The sequence below is a fragment of the Protopterus annectens genome, chromosome 2.part1 (assembly GCF_019279795.1).
Source record: "Protopterus annectens isolate FY-2018-M chromosome 2.part1, PAN1.0, whole genome shotgun sequence".
Taxonomy (NCBI): domain Eukaryota; kingdom Metazoa; phylum Chordata; order Ceratodontiformes; family Protopteridae; genus Protopterus; species Protopterus annectens.
Genome location: NC_056729.1, coordinates 1,420,181,561 through 1,420,201,165, shown reverse-complemented (window position 1 = coordinate 1,420,201,165; position 19,605 = coordinate 1,420,181,561). Strand labels below are relative to the sequence as shown.

The window sequence follows — 19,605 nt, the reverse complement described above, 5'->3', positions numbered from 1 at the left end:
TTATTTGTGTTGACTATGATTGCAGTGGTTAGTAAGATAAACACAGCCTTAAAAGTAGCAGGATATAGGTCAAGAGAAGGAATTCAAGTACCAGTGATGTTTGCTCATGCAGATGATATAGTATTAAAGACTATGAATAAAGAATGGCTGGAGAAAGGGATTAAGCAACTTATTCAGTATTTAAAGGTTATTGCTATGTATAGAAATAAGCATAAAAGTAAAATTATATGAACAATAGCTAAAATATGAGGTATTCAGTTTAATAAAGAAGTAATAAATATATTAGCTGTAAAATATGAGAGTGACTTTCATAGAATGTAGTAATGGGAGAATATTGTACAAAAAGTAAGGAATATATGTTTGTCGTAGAGGACATATAAGTTGACATACAAGGAAAAAGTATATTTAATTAATTCCATCATATTGGGAAAAATTGCATATTTAGCGAGTGTGTTTATGGTACCTACAAAGTATGAAAAAGAACTGATGTCAGTTGTATTCTCATTTACATAGGGATCAAGATTACATCCAGTGAGAACAGGGGTGTTATATGTCAAAGAAGAGGAAGGAGGGTGAGGTTTAATTAATCTGGTTGTTCATACAGCATCATTAAATTTATATAAAGTGTTGACATAATTAAAAGAAGATGATAGATCTTTGATACGTACATTAATGAATGAAAAATATAAGGCAATATGGGAATGTGAAAGGGTGAGCACATGGAAAAGGTGGAAAGGTTATTTGAATGAGGACATGAAAGAGTATCAAGACAACATTTTGCTATGGAAAATAAATGTAAATAATGTAGAGAAAAACAGAAAAGAATGGTATTTAAATATAATGAATAAATATTATTTTATGTATCCACTGAAACAACTAAAAAATGAAAAAATGCCATAAAAGCGAGATTTGGGTGGTGTAAAAAGTTTTGTGAATGTAAAGGTTTTTTGTGTAGATTAACAATAAGGAAGTTACAAGTGAAATCTAATATGCCATATAAAAATTACAGGAAAGAATATGTAAGTATTTTGGTGAATTTGAAACTACAGAGCATGATTTATTGACTTGTAAAAGGACAAAGGATTTGGAGGAAAAAGTATGTGAAAATAATATTGTGGAAGGGGTTAAAAGTATAAAAGACATAAATATGAATATGTTAGAATATAGGTATTATGGTAATAAGGGATAGAAAGATTCTAAGAAAAGTGATAAAACATGTTTTATATTATATGGACTATATGAAACAAAAGATTAAATAAGATAAAATTTGATGGAAAATGGATATTGTCAGAAATGTTGAAGAAGATATTTTATATTTAAATACCCCATATTCCTTACATTCCAGAGAAGATACCAGGACAACCTATCTTCTTTTGTAGAAAATACTTCTCACCTTACTATCCTCTTCCAGCTATAGGAATCCACCATCACTGAATCTCCTACTGTCCTGCAAGTTCTTGTTTCCTTCTTTATTGCTGCTGCCCCACTACCTGACATCTTTAAATACAGATGTACTTAATTATGCTACTCTTCAGCTTATACCACTTCTTCTCCTCCTACTGTGCCAGCTTTCCCCCTACCATGAATCAATAATGTCTCTCAACATCTCTCCAACTTTGTCCCACCCATCTATCCATACTACCTCTTTAACCTCTCCACATATTGCACCAAAACTGTTTAATATTGCCCCTCATATTTATAACAAATATAGGCTGATTAATTGAACTTCAACTCATGCCAAAGCAAAATTGCATGCAATAATACTCTCCAAAAACAAGCATGCATAATTGCTCTATATAGTAAAATCCTTCTATTAGGAGATATATACCCAAATCCTGGCCCCACCTATCACAATGAGCGCAAAGATAATTCTCCCCCACACACTTCTGAAACCCAACAACAGACACTCACCAACCCTGGTAATCTAATTTTTGCTGCAATAAATGTTAGAAGTATTTTTATAAAACTGCTAAAGTACGTGCCTGGATTACCCAACATAAGCCTGATGTTCTCGCTGCAACTGAAACTTGATTTAAACCCAGCATAAACGACTTTGGCTATAATATCCATAATGACTGTATAAAGAGGAAAGGTGGTGGTATTGTTTTAATATTTTTCAATACCTACCCCATTTAACCTTACAGCAAGCCAACACCAAAATGTGGTGTAGCAGAGTTTCTTATTCTTTCCTCAAAATAAACAAGTATAAGCAAATATGTATTACTGTCATTTATATCCCTCCTGGCAATAATACAGTTGTACTGGAAGATATCCTATATTGGATAGCCATAACATTTCCGCAAAAAAAATATTACTAGGTGATGTGAATGCCATTTGGTTGGACATAAACTCTAGCTCCCCTATATCTAGCATGAACTTACATGGTTTCATGCAACTAATTAATAGCCCCACACATTATAGCAGAACATCATATTCTGTATTAGACTGGATCCCAGCATCAGACCCGAGTAAATACTCTACCACAGGTGCAACACAAGACTCTGTCAGTGATCATCTTCAGTCTGTATGACCAGACATCTCACACATCCAATTAAACAGCACATTTATAAAACAACGCACAAACTTTCTAAGTTTAAACCCGAAATGTTCATTACTACACTATCAACTATTAACTGGAACCTCCTAAAAATCTCCCTTTAGACAATGCTGTAATTGAATTCAATACAACTTTTCTAAATATCCTTAATAGCCTTGCACCTCATAGAAGGAAGAGACCAAAAATAAATAATGCAATGTGGCTATCCAAAAAGAGTAGAATGCTAATGCAGAATAGAGAAAAAACATGGAAAGAATGGCAAAAATATAAAACACCTCAATATCTTGAAAACTTCAGAATGCTTCACAATCGTACTAAAAAGCAAATAAATGAAGACAAAAAACTATGCTATAAAAACTTTCAGAATAATACTAAATACAACCCTAACATTTTTTGTACATCCATTAAAGAAATCTTGCATACTGACCAAAAATTTGACCAAAACCTCTCTCCCAATAACTCACCACTCAGAACTGCAATATAGTTCAACTCTTATTTTATAGATAATATAACATCTCTAACCAAGGATTCCTCAGCATCTAATTCCAACCCTGCCCAACAGTCACATATTACCACACCCACGTTCACCTTCAAACCCAAGTCCACATCCTATATAAAACTACTCTTAAGCAAATTTAAACTGTGCTCTTCTTCAGCTGATGACCTTCCAAGTGAGTACCTAAAATATATAGCATTGCCTATCATGTATTAATCCTTATAAATAAGACAATCTAGGAATCCCACATTCTCTTTCTCTCTGTAAAAAGTCACACATTATCCCTCTGCACAAAGAAGGAAATTCAACAGACATTAATAACTTCAGATGTATAGCAATCTTATCTCCCCTTGCCAAAATACTTGAAAAAATGTATTCAAAAACAATTGCTAGACTATCTCCTGCAGTAAGATTTCCTGTCTCCTACACAACATGGCTTCCATCCTTCCCATAGTACTACCACTGCCTTTCTATCCTATATAGATACAGTCAATAAAGCTAGATATAACGACAAACTAGTCTCTTCTTTATTTCTAGACTTGTCTAAAGCCTTTGACACAGTTTGTCATAGCAAACTTCCACTTCAGATGTATTCACTGGGTCTCTCTCAGCCCACCGTTCTGTGGTTCAAAAGCTACTTGTCCAATAGGTATCAGTCAGTAAAATGGCATACTACACTCTCTCCTTACCTCCCAGTCACCACCGGTGTACCACTAGGCTCTATTCTTGGTCCCCACCTATTTAACATTTTCACGAGCACTCTCTACACATCCATACAACAGGCCACCCTAATGCAATACACAGATAATTCCACTTTCATTTGCACATCTGACAACATGGTACATCTCCAAAAAATTACTCAGGAAGCTTTAATGGCCAATGAAACATGGCTTTGTAACTCACAGCTTATGCTCAACCTAAAAAAGACCAAACTCTTACTTTTTCCCCAGAATCAGTCTCTCATGAAAAAAAACTAAAGTCCTGTCTCTTGATAATACAATCATTGAAGTCACTTCACAGCAAACTATTAGGGATAATGGATGATAATCTTACATTCAACCTGCATATGCAAAATTGCTTAAGAAAAACTCATCAAAAACTAGGGATGCTTTACAGAGCCAAAACCTTTCTCACTGGCACAACTAAAACTACACTTGCCACAACTTATCTCCTTCCTACTCTTGTTTATGGCATTTCCATCCTTACTAACCTCCAGGCATAACAAAAATTAAAACTTGAACAATGCTATAACAAAGTTGCTAAATTTGTAGCACATACTCCTTTCAGAACCCAGCACTGTATAGCACTTCTTCTTCTTCTTTCGGCTTTTCCCGGTTAGGGGTTTCCACAGCAGATTATCTGTCTGCTCACGATTGGCAGTGGAGTTTTACATTGTCGAGTTGCCAGCCCGGTGCCCAACCTTCCACAGAAGGGGCACATTTGCACACAATCACACCTAGGGACAGTTTAGAGTATCCAATCCACCTATTGCATGTCTTTGTAATGTGGGAGGAAACTGGAGCACCCGGAGGAAACCCATGCGACCACAGGGAGGACATGCAGACTCCGCAACCCAGCTGAGAATCGAACCAGAGAACCTCTTGCTGTGAGGCAGCAACGCTAACTGCTGCACCACCGCGGCCGCCCTAGCACTGTATAGCACTGAAAAGCCAAAATTGGTTAGAAAGAACTGCCACATAAACTAATATATACACACCTCCTTACCACCTATAAAATTATCCACCATCCCTCTACCTGTCCAGCAGTAAAAAACATTGTACACAACTATGTTCCCAGTCAGTCATTGTGATTCAGTGACCAAAAACTCCTATCTGTCTACAAACCTAGCAAATCTGCTGGGCATTGTCTGTACTCATACAAGGTTGCTAAGGCCTGGAACTCTTTATCTATATCCATCGGGTCTATATCCTCCATCCCATAGTTCCAACCACTCTGAAAAACTTCCTAGCTAAAATATGTCTCTGTTCTTGCTTAATACTAAGATAAACAGTATCCCTAAATGTGAACAAGTGCTTTTTCATTCCTTATACCGCCTTACTCTTCCTTCTTACTTATTTCCTTACTGCTAGCAAATTTTCTTCTCTGAATTTCTCTCTAAATATATCATAAGCCTGTTTAATATTATACTTCTATTTGTATTAGACTAACTTACCTTTACTTTTTCTACAAACTGCATAACATTTCTCTAAATAGTAAAGTAAAACTGTTTAAAAAGTGTATATAATTATAAATATTGTATAATATGTAAATATTGTAAATAATGTAAATATGATATGATGTTTAATAAAGAACCCCTACTCGTTTTGATGGGTGTCATGGAATCTTTTACATCCACCTGAGCTACCACCAGGTCAGGCAGATGGGACCTCAGTTGAACACAAGCGAAAGGTGACTCACTCAGGAGTGCAGCACCCCATTGTACTACATTTCAATGTCAGCAATCAGTCTACCAAGTAGGTAAATAGAACCCACAGCCTTCTGCACCAAACATGAGAGTGATACCAGTTGCACCGAGTTATCATTGCATCAAAAGTAAAATTATATATTTCACCAACAAGAAATTTTTTTTTTAGTTTTAACATGTCATGGCTAAAATGTCATAGTATAAGGCATCTCCGTGGTGGTGCCAAATTCAATGTTGAGTGGCATTGAAATACATAAGGATGGAACTGAAGTCTTATGCGTACTTGGTTGCTGAATAAGCTATTGTTACAGTGTGGAAGGTTTGTAATGAAATACTGAAAAAGGGCTGAGATGTAGTCTTTTCTAAATAGACATCAAATACAGGGAGGCACAGACCTCCACAGTCATATTCTGACATTTTGCAATATGCTCAGTTTCCATTGTGGATGTTGTACATGACTTCTGCTCAGTATTCAAAATAAAGCAATGGTCTAGAATACATCTAAATGTAAAAGAAAATGTTTTATTTTCCCAAATAGGAAGATTTTTTGTCACCAAATTTATGATTGTCCCCCTGCAGTTTAGACCCATATGTAGCAAAGCATTTTACATGAAGATAAAGTATCAGTCTGTAGTTGAGGGTTATGACATATTATTCTAAAAAAATCTATAATTCTTTATATGGTTGCAGACATGGTCCAAGCTTGCTAGGTACAAGTAGTCTTATATAGCCATTTGGATTTTTTTCTCTGCCATTCAGTTCCCCCCAAAATGTGTACCTTTTGCATTTTTTCAGGCTGACATACTCATCATATATCTGAATCATATAATTACTGTTTATATGAAAATATAACCAAAACTAATACTTTCCCTTCAGAAAGTTATAGTTCTTGTTATTTTTAATGGTATAGCAAAATATGTGTAGTTTACTTGTTCTGACAGAGTTGCACATATTAGTTATTCTGAAGTTTACACTTTAGGGCTTGCAATATACAGTAGAAGCCTAACCATCAAGGGGTTTGTTATGAACATTTTGTAAGAATATTTTAAAGCTGTAGAAGGATATTATCATTTTAATTAGGTAAAATTCAAGCAGGAATGACCTTTGAAAATTGATGAATTATATCACCTACAAACCATTCACTTGGAAACAGGTCTCTTCAGAGGAAAAAAAAGAAGACAAGCAATCAAAAACTTAATATTTTGTGACCTGCAAAGCGTATGTCTTTCCATAAACTAAGAGGTGGGTCACAACTGGGTTGCACAGCTAGACTTATAAGGGCCCTAGTGGTCATTAGCCTAGTACACCTATGAACCTATACAGTCACTCCTTTGCCCAGTCTAAGGGAGATTTATAGATAATTATGTCAGTAATTTTCCCTAAAAAAATAATTGGCTCCTTGCCCCAGCCAACCATTAGCTATTTGGCTGCTCTCGTATGACTTCCCCATTCTGGCTTTGAAGCTATGTGGCAGAAGGAAAGGGGACAGAGAAGTCTAGGATTAGACTAGTATATCCCTAGATGAGGCTAATAGCAGTCAAAGACAGCAGCATGGAGCAGATCTAGCAGTTGGCAGAGTCATATATGCTGGGGACATGGAGTTTTAATAAGCCCTACCCCTGTTCCTGCATAGTCCGCCTCATAGAAAGGGCAAGTCAAGAGGATTGGCCTGTGAGGGCATGCCTGCCCTAGGCCCTAAGGTAGCCATGCCTCTTTAACCCCTTCACCAATCCCAGCCAAGCAATCATTCTACATCCTGCTCTTCACCCAGACTCAAAGGGTTCATCCAGCACCCTCCCTTCCTCCCCTTGGATGGTCATGACCATCCTCCCTGCCTACCTGTCAGGTGCCTGAGCAGCTAATTAAATCCTGCATCACTTGGGTCATATTCAGGGCTTTATCCCTCTATGCCACTGGGCTGGCATAATATTCTCTGAAAATTTCATAAAAAAATGTTGAACCACTATGGAGATAGAGGCAACTCCTATACAAACATCAAAAACAAATAAAAAACAAATAAAAGCAGTAGTTTGGAGACAGTCCTCTGGAAAGTAATCAGTAGTAAAGGGGTCAGATATCACTCATGAGTCAGTTTACTTCCATCATCTAAAGTCCAATGCCTGATATAAGATTCTTCTAATTAGACTTAAAATGCCTACTGCGAGACTATTATTGCATGCTGATAAATGCTAATAAAAGGTTTCCCTACGTTCTGTGTAGACATCAAAGAGTCACACATCATCAATTATCAATCCACTGAAAAGCAAAAAAAAAAAAAACATTTAAAAAAGGAAAATCTTTCTTTCGGAGGTGGCAAGTTCCCCTGAAACATTGTACATAGGGGACTTGAACCCTTACATTCCCTCTTCTTTTATATACCAGTTCCATGGTCACAACTTAGTGAGACAAAGTTAAAAAACACTAGAATGCACCATCAGCCTGCACAGTACAAGTCACAATAAAACAAAATTATACAAAAGCTGTTCATATGCAAATATTTCAAAGAAGTATAGATATACCACAAATTAAGTTTCTTCCCAATATCCTGAATGAGATGAAATACTGTAAAAAAAAAACCCTAACAACTTTCCTGTATAATTTAACTTACTTTTGAACCATAAGAGGCAACACTACAGTTATGAGATACACCAATAAGCAAAACTAAATCCTATCTTTCCATTTTACTAACAACATAATTCCTGTTTCAAAATGCACAGAATAGACATTGCAATACAAATTATGAATGATTCGCATTCCCATCTATAACTACAGGCAGCAGACACATTTAACAGGAAAATATCATTTACTTGTCACACTGAGGATAAATATGATCTGCCAGAAGTTGGCATGTTTATCACAAACCTTTGCAACTGAATGAAAGTATCTTCCTCCTTATTGCCTAACAATGCTGCTTTCATTCCATGGATGTTTTCCTTCAAAATGTGCTAGTCAAAGCAAAATGTTAACAGGACTACTCATGCAGTACCTCTTTCTGGGACAAAATGACTATGGTATTCTCTGTTCAATAGCCTGATTTTTCTTTCATGAAACCTGTTTGCTGTACACAGACTTTTACTAACACAACAACAGGTTTAAGACCTACCTTTCATTCTAATAACCCTGAATATATGCACTTAGAAGATGCAGCTTTGTCTAATAACAGCTTTTTAAACAATCCTAAATTGTTTAATATCTGGCATTTTTTATATAAAAAGGTAAAATGTGCTTCTTCAGCTATGTCTCAAGAATTATTTGCAGTCTTACTCTAAAAGCATTATACAGTTGAAAATGTTTGTTTCATGGTTCATGGTTCTGCAGTTCCTGCCTGTGTACTGGTTATACCAAAGAGAACTTATGGCCTTCTTTTAAGATCTTCTTCAAAGGAGATGTTCAACATTTAGATCACTAGCCCAAGCTATTTGGGTATCACTCCAGTGACCGGACAGCTTTCAAAACTTAAGGGCACCTTTCACAAGCACGGTCAGGAGCTTAGCCCATTATAAAGGCAGTGCATCAATTTAGTCAGAGCTTTTTTTGACACCAAAGTTCACTCCTTCAGTGGGACTCATGGAACTGTTAGTCAGCAGTCCTTTCAAAGTTCAAAATGTTTTCCCTTCAGTCCCTTTTATCTCTTCTTCACCTTTCATGGTAAAATTACACTTAAAGGATACTTATCAATATCATCAAGATGTTCTGTGTCTGGCTTGCATTATCCATTCTCTGTCTTACTCATTCTATCCATTCTCTGTCTTACTCATTCTAATCTTCACTTTGTATTTTTGGACTCTTTTTCCAGCTGTCAAGAGTCTTTAGCAAGTGATCAATTTGTTCCCATCAGACTGAGTTTTCAAATAAACTTTTAAAAATCTTCTTTCATCCCTTCACACAGTATTGTTTTTCTAGGATGTCTGCTGCACTCTGCCCTGGGAAGACCCTTTCTTCCTAAAAATGATAGGCATAGTTTTTATTCAAACTAAAGGGGTGGCGAAAGCCACATAACTATGGGCTAGGCTTATAAATACCCTTGGGCAGATAGCCTAGTATGAACCTATGAACCTATGAACCTATAAACAAGCTAGAGGTGTTTCAGCATTTCTTCTGGAGTTTTTACAACCAAACTATGTATCTGCAAGGGAACTTCTCTGGATTTTGCAGTACATGGCACTGACAATTCTCATATTTCCCCTGGTCGCACTCAACATGAGGAAGAATCCAACGGTACCTCAGTTCAGTCTGGACTCAATGTCAGCACCCTTTATTTTTTCAGATATCTGTTCTGGAATTTGTAAAATGGAAAGTTTTCATGTGGCTAGACCAGATCTCTTGCAAGCCAGGTCTGCCATTTTCCCTTTCCAAATCCACTCCAGTCTGTTACTAAAGATGCATCGACCTGACATAGGAAACAGTTTCCAAAGAGGTGAAAGTGCAAGCTCTGTGAAACCCTTACAACGGACAGAAGCATATCTTGGCAGTAATCAACATTTTGAAAGCCTTAAATTATCTCTGGTCCCCTATGTTTTGTTGTTTTTTTTGTGTGGGGGTAATAGGCTAGGTCAAAAACCTGGAAGTCACCAACAATGATGCTTAAACTGTGTTACAGACTAAATATGTGGAATTTGCTGATACTAGAGAGTTCTTAACTTAGATAGCAAGCCAGTAACCAGGAAGCCAATAATATTAGTGGTACTTCATTTATGCTGCAGCACAGTAAGTAAGGTTTCATCAGCATATGGGATTCTTAACTGATACTGTAGGCCAATCAATGAATGGTCACTAAGATCATGAGCTCTCTACAATCTTGAACAGTTACTAGCAGAAGGTTTGTTTACATATGCTGCGGGGTACACGTAAATTGAATTACCAATGATTATTGATCATCCTGTTGGCAATAGTGATAAGGGTTTGGTAGGAGAGGAATCATCAACAACAGAGGTAATGTATATGAGTTTTAGCCAACATTTGTGGAGGGGGAAAGGCATCTCTACTAGAGATTTTTTCTTGCTTCCACTACCAGTACAGATTAATACATGCAGTGCCATTAATCCTTTCACTTTTTTATTTGGAAATAGGGGACAACTGTTAGATGGGACTTGGTTCAAGGCTGTGGAAAGCAACCCAGCCATATCGGGCTACACCTCCTTCCACACGTTCAGACCACAAACTGAAGGCATGAAAACTAAAGGAGAAAGTGTATCAATATTCATTAAAGACAAATATACCCCCAGATTGGTTAAACAGCATCATTCCCTGAAGGGTCTATATTATGTGATCAAAAGACACATCTTCATCGACACATAAACAGCGAACACACTAATCTCCGAACGGCCACTTCAGCAATTTTTTTTCCCAGGGAAAAAAAAACTCTTGGCTGTTATCAGGGATTTGCCCTTTTCCCCACTGTAGTACAATCTTGGAGTTGGTATATTTAGTTAGGAGGGTGTGGGTGGCAAAGCCCCCCACTTTGTAGAGTTTGAAAGTTTGTTTTGTTTTTCTTTGGCCAAGAGATTTTTTTCCCCCTGGGAAAAAATTTGCTGAAGTGGCCATTCAGAGATTAGTGTGCTCTCTGTTTATGTGTCAATGAAGATGTGTTCAATAAACACATCTTTCAATCACATAATATAGACCCTTCCCTGAAGATACTTCAGGTGCAATTAACTGTTTGTAGGACACCTATTCAGGTCATTGCCAGCTACAGGACACCCTCCATGAATCAGGACACCCACTCTGCCTATTTGGATCTACTTGAGTCTATCAGGATACATTGATACATCAGAATGCCATGGTTTTGGGTGACTTTAACTACCCATCCATTAACTGGGTAAATTACTTGTGCGCAAACTCCCTTTCCCAAAGGTTCCTCGATTTCGTTAACTCCAGTTGCCTGGACCAGCTGGTCGACACCCCCACAAAGGGTGCCAGCATCCTGGATCTGGTGCTTATCAATATGGGGGACCACTTTAGCACCCCCACTCTGAAGTCTTCCTTGGTAAGATCTGACCACAAGTCAGTCTCATTCAAAGTAACTATCACACCTGATGCCCCCGGCAGCAACTAAACTAAAAAACTTCTCCAAAGCAGATTTTAACCTCTTACAGGATGGTATAAATAGCTTCACTGCACCTCCCCCTGCAGATGGAATTGAAAACTATGCTGAATTCTACATCAATGCTTTATACAAACACCTGTTTAATTGCATTGACTCAGCTGCACCTGATAGGACCAAAACAAGATCCTCAAGGAAGAACAAACCTGCCTGGTGGACAACCACCATTAACAGGCTTTACAATAAGAGGAAGAAATTGCTGTCTAATAGTAAGAGAGAGCGAGCCCTAAACTGGAAACACTCCCTCCTCAGCATAAACAAGCAAATAAGACTTCTTGTAAAATCCCCCAAAGAAAACTATGAATCCAAATTAGCTTCCTCAACAAATGACAATCATAATGCATTCTTTAGTTACATCCATAACCTAAAAGGAAAAGCCCAGATTTCTGCCTAACTGGTAGTTAATGATACCACAAATACTGAGACTGTGGATATAGCTAACCTGTTAGTTGACAGGTTCTATGAAAACTTTACTCCCCTGTTCCTGCCACATGTACCCCATGACATCCCTACCACCTGTCCTCTCCCTTGTATCTCTAAAGAGCAAGTCATAAATGCCTTCTCTAAGGTCAAAAACACAGCATCTGTGGGACCTGATAACATCCCAGGCTGCATCCTACATGGGCTCAAACAAGAATTAGCAACAGCATCGGGTACTCTTTTTAATCATAGTCTAAGCACTGGCTTTGCCACAACTGAATGAAAAAAGGCCACCATTATCCCCTTGCACAAAGGTGGTGCTTTCACTGACCCCAAGAACTATAGCTGTATTAGCCTGACTAACCTTATCTGCAAGGCCATGGAGCGAATCATCATAGACCTTATCAACAAAGATCTAGGTAATCTGCAAACACTTGACCCTGCTCAATTTGGATTTGTCAAAGGGAGATTGTGCCTGTTAAAACTGGTGGACTTCTTTGAGACAGTCATCGAGGCCCTGGATAAGGTAAAATTGTGTATACAGTCTACCTAGACTTAGCCAAGGCTTTTGACACTATCCACCACTCAGGCATCATTGACAAACTCACCCAGCTAGGTATCAGCCCTTATATCATTAGATAGGTCGCTAACTGTCTCACTAATAGAACCCATATAGTCAAAACAGGGGAATCCACCTCCAACAGCAGACTTGTAACCAGTGGTGTTCCACAGGGATCCGTCCTGGGACCTCTACTGTTTAGAATATATTTCTCCGAAGTACAAGCTAAAACTAAAGGTCTGTGGCTGACAAAGTTTGCTGATGACTGCAAACTGGGAGCGGTCATAGAATCTCCTAACAGTGTCAACATCCTACAAGAGGGTCTTACACATACAAATAATTGGTGCCAAAGTCATGGCCTTAAACTCAGTGCAAAAAAATGTATTATCATCCCTTTTGGTAAGAGCGATGTTCCTGCTAACTACCACATCAATAACAACACCCTAAGTACTCACTCAGTGGTGAGAGATCTGGGCATACAGGTTGACAGCAACCTTACCTTTGATTACGATGTCTCAACAGTGGTAAGAAGGACATTCTGTATTGCTCATCTCATAAGTAAGGGCATTGCCTCCAGAAAAAAAGAAGTTATAACCTCCCTGTACTCTTCCCTCATCAGGCCAATAATTGAGTACAATGCCCCTTTTGGTATGTACCTTTCCAAGTACCTGCAGCAATTGGAGACACCACAAAGGTTTCTCACAAGGAAAATTCAAGGTCTTCAGCATCTGTCCTAAGAAGATCATTTGAAATCACTGTTGCTTTATTCTGTTTCATACAGACTATTCAGAGGCGATCTCTGCTTTGCATATAAGGCAGTTTTTGACCCTGCTTTATTGGAAATGCTGCATATCTGCAAGTCAAATGGTACATAAGTTACTTGCTTTAAAGGCCTTAACCTGGTATATAACATTAAAAGAACATGCTGGAGGGACAGATTTGTCTCCCAGAGGTTACCACACCTTTGGAATAGACTCCCACTTCATGTCAAGCAGAGCACCTCATTGGCCTTCTTCAAACGCATTCTGGACAATTGGATGAGTAACTGTAAATTCACCCCGGGGATTCCACCTGTGTCCCTCTTGGCCTCTTAGACAGGGGTAATAGGTGCTGATCATGGAAATAAGGGTAAAACTTGGCTAGGCTTGTACAGGCCCTAGGTTCATTAGCCTAGTAACTTCCTATGATCCTACGGTATTGTGTTCTGAAGAGGGTGAATAACCCTCTCCTTCACACCTATCTACATGGGGTATATTCCCTTAAGCACCTGCTTTGGCAGTATTTCTGCCATACAGGACTGTGATCAACCCTTCTATACTATAAAATTACAAGAAAATATGAACACTGTCCCACTTGTCACATGCTTTGCAGGAACACCAGCTTTCTTTAACCATACACCTTTTCTTATAAATATGTAGAAACAGGCAACCTGATGTCCAGATAGTCAATACTAACCACAGGAAACAAAGTCCAAGTTTCTTCTTTAACGTAAAAGTATTTTATTTTTCAAAAAGACAACGTTTTCGCCGTGACCCCTGTCACAGCTTCCTCAGAAGAAGACAAGTAAAACAGCTAAACTGGTCTGTTCAAATACTCAGTTAACAGGAAGTGACAAATAATTGCACTTCCTGCACTAATTTGACTCAATAAAAATAATGAATAAAATCATGAATAATCATAAAACTCCATTGAATTATCTATAAATATTGTATGATAAAAAACAACATAAAAATATTCTTACTAGTGCATTTACATTAACATTGTAAAAAATTATGCATTAAACCCACAAAATAATGTGCATATAGGCATTACCTAAAGTAGCTCCTTAGTTTAAGAACACATGAAATGTTACAGTTCTCATTGAGGCCATCTAGCCTAAATGCATCTAAATTCAACTGCCATAAAAGTTCGACACACTCAAGAACTATCTGAAAGGGGCCTCCCCTATCGGTTAAAGGTACTTGATCAATACCCATAAAACAAAAAGAGTGGTCAGGGTTACTGCTAACATGTTTTGCTAAGGCATTCCCTAAAAGAGGTTTTTTTATAGCATAAAGGTGCTGGTATATTCTCTCTTTTAGTTTACGATTGGTTTTCGTATGTAAAAGGAAGGGCAGGAATTACACAAAGGAATGTACACCACGGACTTTGAACCACAAGTAATCCTCTGCTTAATGTTGTATTTTTATTCCTAACTATAAAGGAATTTCCAGTTCTCATCACTTTACACATGTTGCAGCATCCACATTTAAATGAACCTCTAGGTCTTATGTGACCATAAGTGTTAGAAGTATGCTGTAAAAGTTCTTTCAAATTATTACTTCTCCTGTAAATTACATAGGGCTTGACCTAACTTGTCAATCAAGTTAACGGAATTAATAACTAGTGGCCAGTTTTTTAAGATAATGGCCCAAATTCCTGTTGAGTTCAAGTTAAATTGAGTTATAAAACTTAAAGAAAAGTTTCTCTGCTGATTTAGTAAGGAATTTTGGTGTGCTAATTCATTATCATTAGTAGACCTACCTACATTAGATTGATCAAGTAGTGGTTTATACAACCCTTTTGTTCTTTTAGTGTCAACTTCATTTATAAGCCCTTCTAAAAGAGGGACAGGGTATCCATGGGTTTATAAACATACCTTTCAAAAATTGGCACTCAGCTTTAAAATCGCTGTAAGTGCTACACATCCTACCTGCACGTACCAGTTATCCTTTGACAATAGATTTTTTCTGCCTAGGTGGATGTAGACTAGTGTAGTGCAGGAAAGAGTTGCAGTACGTCTGTTTCCTGAAAATGCCAGACAAATAAATCTCTTCATCTACTTCTTTAGTTAGTCTCACGTCCAAGTAGTCTGTTTCTATTGTTGAAAACCTATAAGTAAATTTTAACCATTGTGTAGAATTGTTCAAATAGTCTACAAAAACATTTCATGTGTTCTTAAACTAAGGAGCTACTTTAGGTAATGCCTATATGCACATTATTTTGTGGGTTTAATGCATAATTTTTTACAATGTTAATGTAAATGCACTAGTAAGAATATTTTTATGTTGTTTTTTATCATACAATATTTATAGATAATTCAATGGAGTTTTATGATTATTCATGATTTTATTCATTATTTTTATTGAGTCAAATTAGTGCAGGAAGTGCAATTATTTGTCACTTCCTGTTAACTGAGTATTTGAACAGACCAGTTTAGCTGTTTTACTTGTCTTCTTCTGAGGAAGCTGTGACAGGGGTCACGGCGAAAACGTTGTCTTTTTGAAAAATAAAATACTTTTACGTTAAAGAAGAAACTTGGACTTTGTTTCCTGTGGTTAGTATTGACTATCTGGACATCAGGTTGCCTGTTTCTACACATTTTTACAAGTTTGTTTGCTCATTTTTGACTGTTTGTTTTCTTATAAATACACAGATCTGACAAAGATTACAGTTTTCCAAAGGTTAAGACCTATAGTAGTAACTGTGTTTGAATACTGAGTTCCTGAACACTTCAGTAAATGTAGCATACTCAAATACTTAATTCTTTTGCTGTAGCATTTTTATTTATTTTTTATTTTATTTTACGTTTGTTAACCAGGATAGTCCAACTAGATACATGTCCATTTTCAGCGGAGACCTGGGGAGAAAAGCTCCAGTTAACAAGTAACTTATGCATAATACAACAAGGTCAGAATATAGTAAACATGCATTGAAATGTAGCTATAAATGAAAAAAATTACATATATTGACAAAATATTGAGATGCAGCTATACGTGAAATAATTACATACATTGAAATAATTACATACATTGAAATAATAACATATATTGAGATACAGTTTTACACAAAATAACAGTTAGTTAAGATTTATTATACGTTATAAGCCATATTAGGATATATCCGGATCCATAAAGAGTTATTAGGTAAATTTCCTAGCTAATTAACATGGCAAAGCATAGTATCAATAGTAGGGTAGTTGAAGGTAGATAAGCAATGTTATTAGCAGAGTAAATGAGGGGGAAGCAGGATCAACCAGGGGATGAGCAGAGGCAGGTCCAGTGATCCATTAATTGTGACTTAACAGCTTTTTTGAAAGCTGTATGAGAAGATTCAAGGGTTAAGGCTGATGGGAGAGCATTCCATGATTTAGCAACATGAGTAGAAAATAAGGAAACCTCAGCTGAGTTATTTACATCGGGGGCCTCAAGTAGGAGCTTGTCACTTGATCAGAGAGGTCCTGAGGTGGTTTGAGGCATAATTATGTTTTTAATGATGGTACCCTGTCTGGTTGCATTAGTATTTTATGAGTGAATACCAGTTGGTTGTAGCGGAGGAGGTGGGGAAATTCTAGCCATTTGAGCTTTTTGAGAGAAAATTCTAGCCATTTGAACTTTTTGAGAGAAAGACAGTGATCGGTTTGATTGACCGATCCAGTGACAAATCTCACAGTCTTATTATAGCATGCAGAAAGTTTGTTTAGGTCAGACTTGGATAGGTTAGTTAGGATGGGGATGCATATAATAGCGTTGAAAGGAGATGAAAGTGTGCAATGGTAGCTTTGGCATTATGGGATAGGAAGGATTGATTCCTGTAAAGGCAGCCCAGTTTCTTACGTGTATTTTTAAATATCTAATTTACATGCAAGTCAATTTTTAGGTTATCAGTTTTCACTCACAGCAGTTTAGTATGGGAGTCAGGGGTAATTAATGTGCCATTGCTGGAAATGATACTAAAGGCTGGAAGTGGTTTGTTACAGGTGGGGGTAAATAGTAACAACTTTGTTTTTTTAGGATTTAATATTAGGCAGTGGTTAATGAGTCAGTTTTCAATTGAAGTAAAAGTGGTCTGGGTAATTGTTTGTAGCTCAGAGAATGAGGATGCAGAGCAGATAAGTGTAGAATCATCTGCATATTGAATGATGTTGGCATCAGGACTAGCAGTATTCAGGTCATTGATGAAAATGGAGAAAAGCAAGGGGCCCAGAATAGAACCTTGTGGGACCCCCATGGATACTGGCAGTAGAGAGGATAAGCTTTTCTGCCATTGAACTCCCTGTTGTCTTCCCTCTAGGTAGTTTTGAAACCAGGCAAAAGAGTGATTGTCTAGGGCCATGTTTTGTAAAGAGTGTAACAATTTTGAGTGGTTAATGGTCTGAAAAAAAAGCCCATGATCTTTTAAAATCACATTATGGATCAAAATATTCTATACATCTTCCAGGATATTGTTCAGTGTTTCACATGTAACATACATACTTTAGTTATTAGTCATTACAGCCACACATGTATTTAGTGCTGAAAGTATTGTTTGTTATAGCTTGTATAATCATAAATTGACTCTGAAAGATATTCATTCTGTGAAATGTTTATAGACGGCTGGATACCGCTTACTGTCTGAGATGTCCATAGTAGAATTGAGAGAACGTCTAGCATTACTAAGAGAAGCACAAAGAAATTCAGAGGAGGAGAAGAGAGATCAGATCCTGAATGAAAAGAAAACCAAAGAACAGTTCCTGCTGGACAAACTACAACAAATTTCATTGCACAGAGCAGAGTTAAGTAAAGCAGCTGCTGAAAGGTAACAACAATAAAGAAGTTACAAATTAAAATATATTTTTTTAAATTATGGAATAGCTTACGCATTAGGGTAGCAAGCAATGAGTTATACTCAGCAGACCTAAGTAAGTGTGAGTCCCAAGGCCTCTGTTTTCATCCTAAATTCTTGAATAAACCACATAAGCAACCGGTGCTAACATCTGGTAAAATCCTATAATCATAAGGATATAGCATGTTTTGGATCATTGAAATACAAGTCAGCTTAACCAAACTGCCAGTTACTACAAGTGTTAATACTGCAAAGATAATAACAGGTCAATGGCATTATAAATCTTTGTAAACTAAAACTAATATTTTGGCAGGTTCTGCACCTTATCTGGCACTTTATCCAGAGACACCCTATTCTCTAAATATACAGTTCTGAGGTTCCACAATTTCAGATGAAAGGTTAATTTTCTTTTAAAAATTCACATTTGCCCTTAGTCCAAGGTGATGCATTTCGGAAGTTTGTGTATTTAGTGATGGGGGATGGGAGTGGAGCTAAACCCCCTTAGTAAGGCAGTACTGCATTGTCTTCCTGCAAAAAAAAATTAAATTTTCTTATTCCTTTTTTGGAACTGTACTAGGTTTTGCTGTATGTAGTACTTGACAGATCAAGGTATTGATACTTTTACTTGACACTTTAATCCTCAGGAGAAAATTGCACAATGATTCATAAGTTCCCTGAAGCCTACTCGTGCATAAATGGCTCTACTTGTAGATAAGGGTGTGTGATATACCTTTAAGAAGCTTTCCAGTGAGTCAGCACATGCATATAAGTACTGAGCACATGCAAACAACAGTGCCATTTTGAGTGAACAGCCAGAGTGTGCGCATGCAAATATGTAATCAGTCAGTTAGTTAGATGGTTTAAGTGTAATGTTCCTGCCATGCATCCTGATGTATTTGTATACAATAAACTACTTAAATGAACACCCAAGCCTCAACTTCTTCTTAATGCACATAAGAAGAGTGACATTGTGTCAGAAGTGGGATCCAGAGTTACAGCCATGAGGCAACCAGTTAAAGTTAGAGGAATATACAGGAGTGGATCATCCCAACTGCTCAAACAACTCACAAAACAGGTCAGAAACAAATTCCAGGTACTAAAACTTGCTTAAATTATGTATGCTACAAATATAAAACAAAGCACTCAGAATGCTCAAAAACAAATTTCTTATTAAAAGAAATGTATGAAACTGTGACAAAATATTCAAAATAATTAAAATGTTTGAAACAATATCCAAATTGCACAAAATGTACAAAAAAGGGAAAATAACCATATTTGTTTCTGTTTTTTTTGTTTGCTATGTGCTACTTCTTTGTATTGAAACAAATGTAAGGGCAACCAATGACACAAGCCACCGTCCAGCAAATATGAAACGAAAATGTATTGTTAAGCAACACTTTTCTCTCTGCTTTTCATCCTGTATGAATCACAAAACTTCTTCATAGGTTCATAGATTAGTACT

The 19,605-nt window shown here is 37.1% G+C and overlaps 1 protein-coding gene across 1 annotated transcript in view; it reads left to right on the top strand.

The window, feature by feature from the left end:
* The window catches only part of CFAP99 (cilia and flagella associated protein 99), a 1,556,346-nt gene that overhangs the window by 1,399,773 nt on the left and 136,968 nt on the right, over positions 1 to 19,605 (top strand). Inside the window, exon 14 of the mRNA XM_044062893.1 lies at positions 17,911 to 18,116. Within this exon, the coding sequence (XP_043918828.1) occupies positions 17,911 to 18,116 (206 nt within the window). The remainder of the gene's footprint in view (positions 1 to 17,910; positions 18,117 to 19,605) is intronic.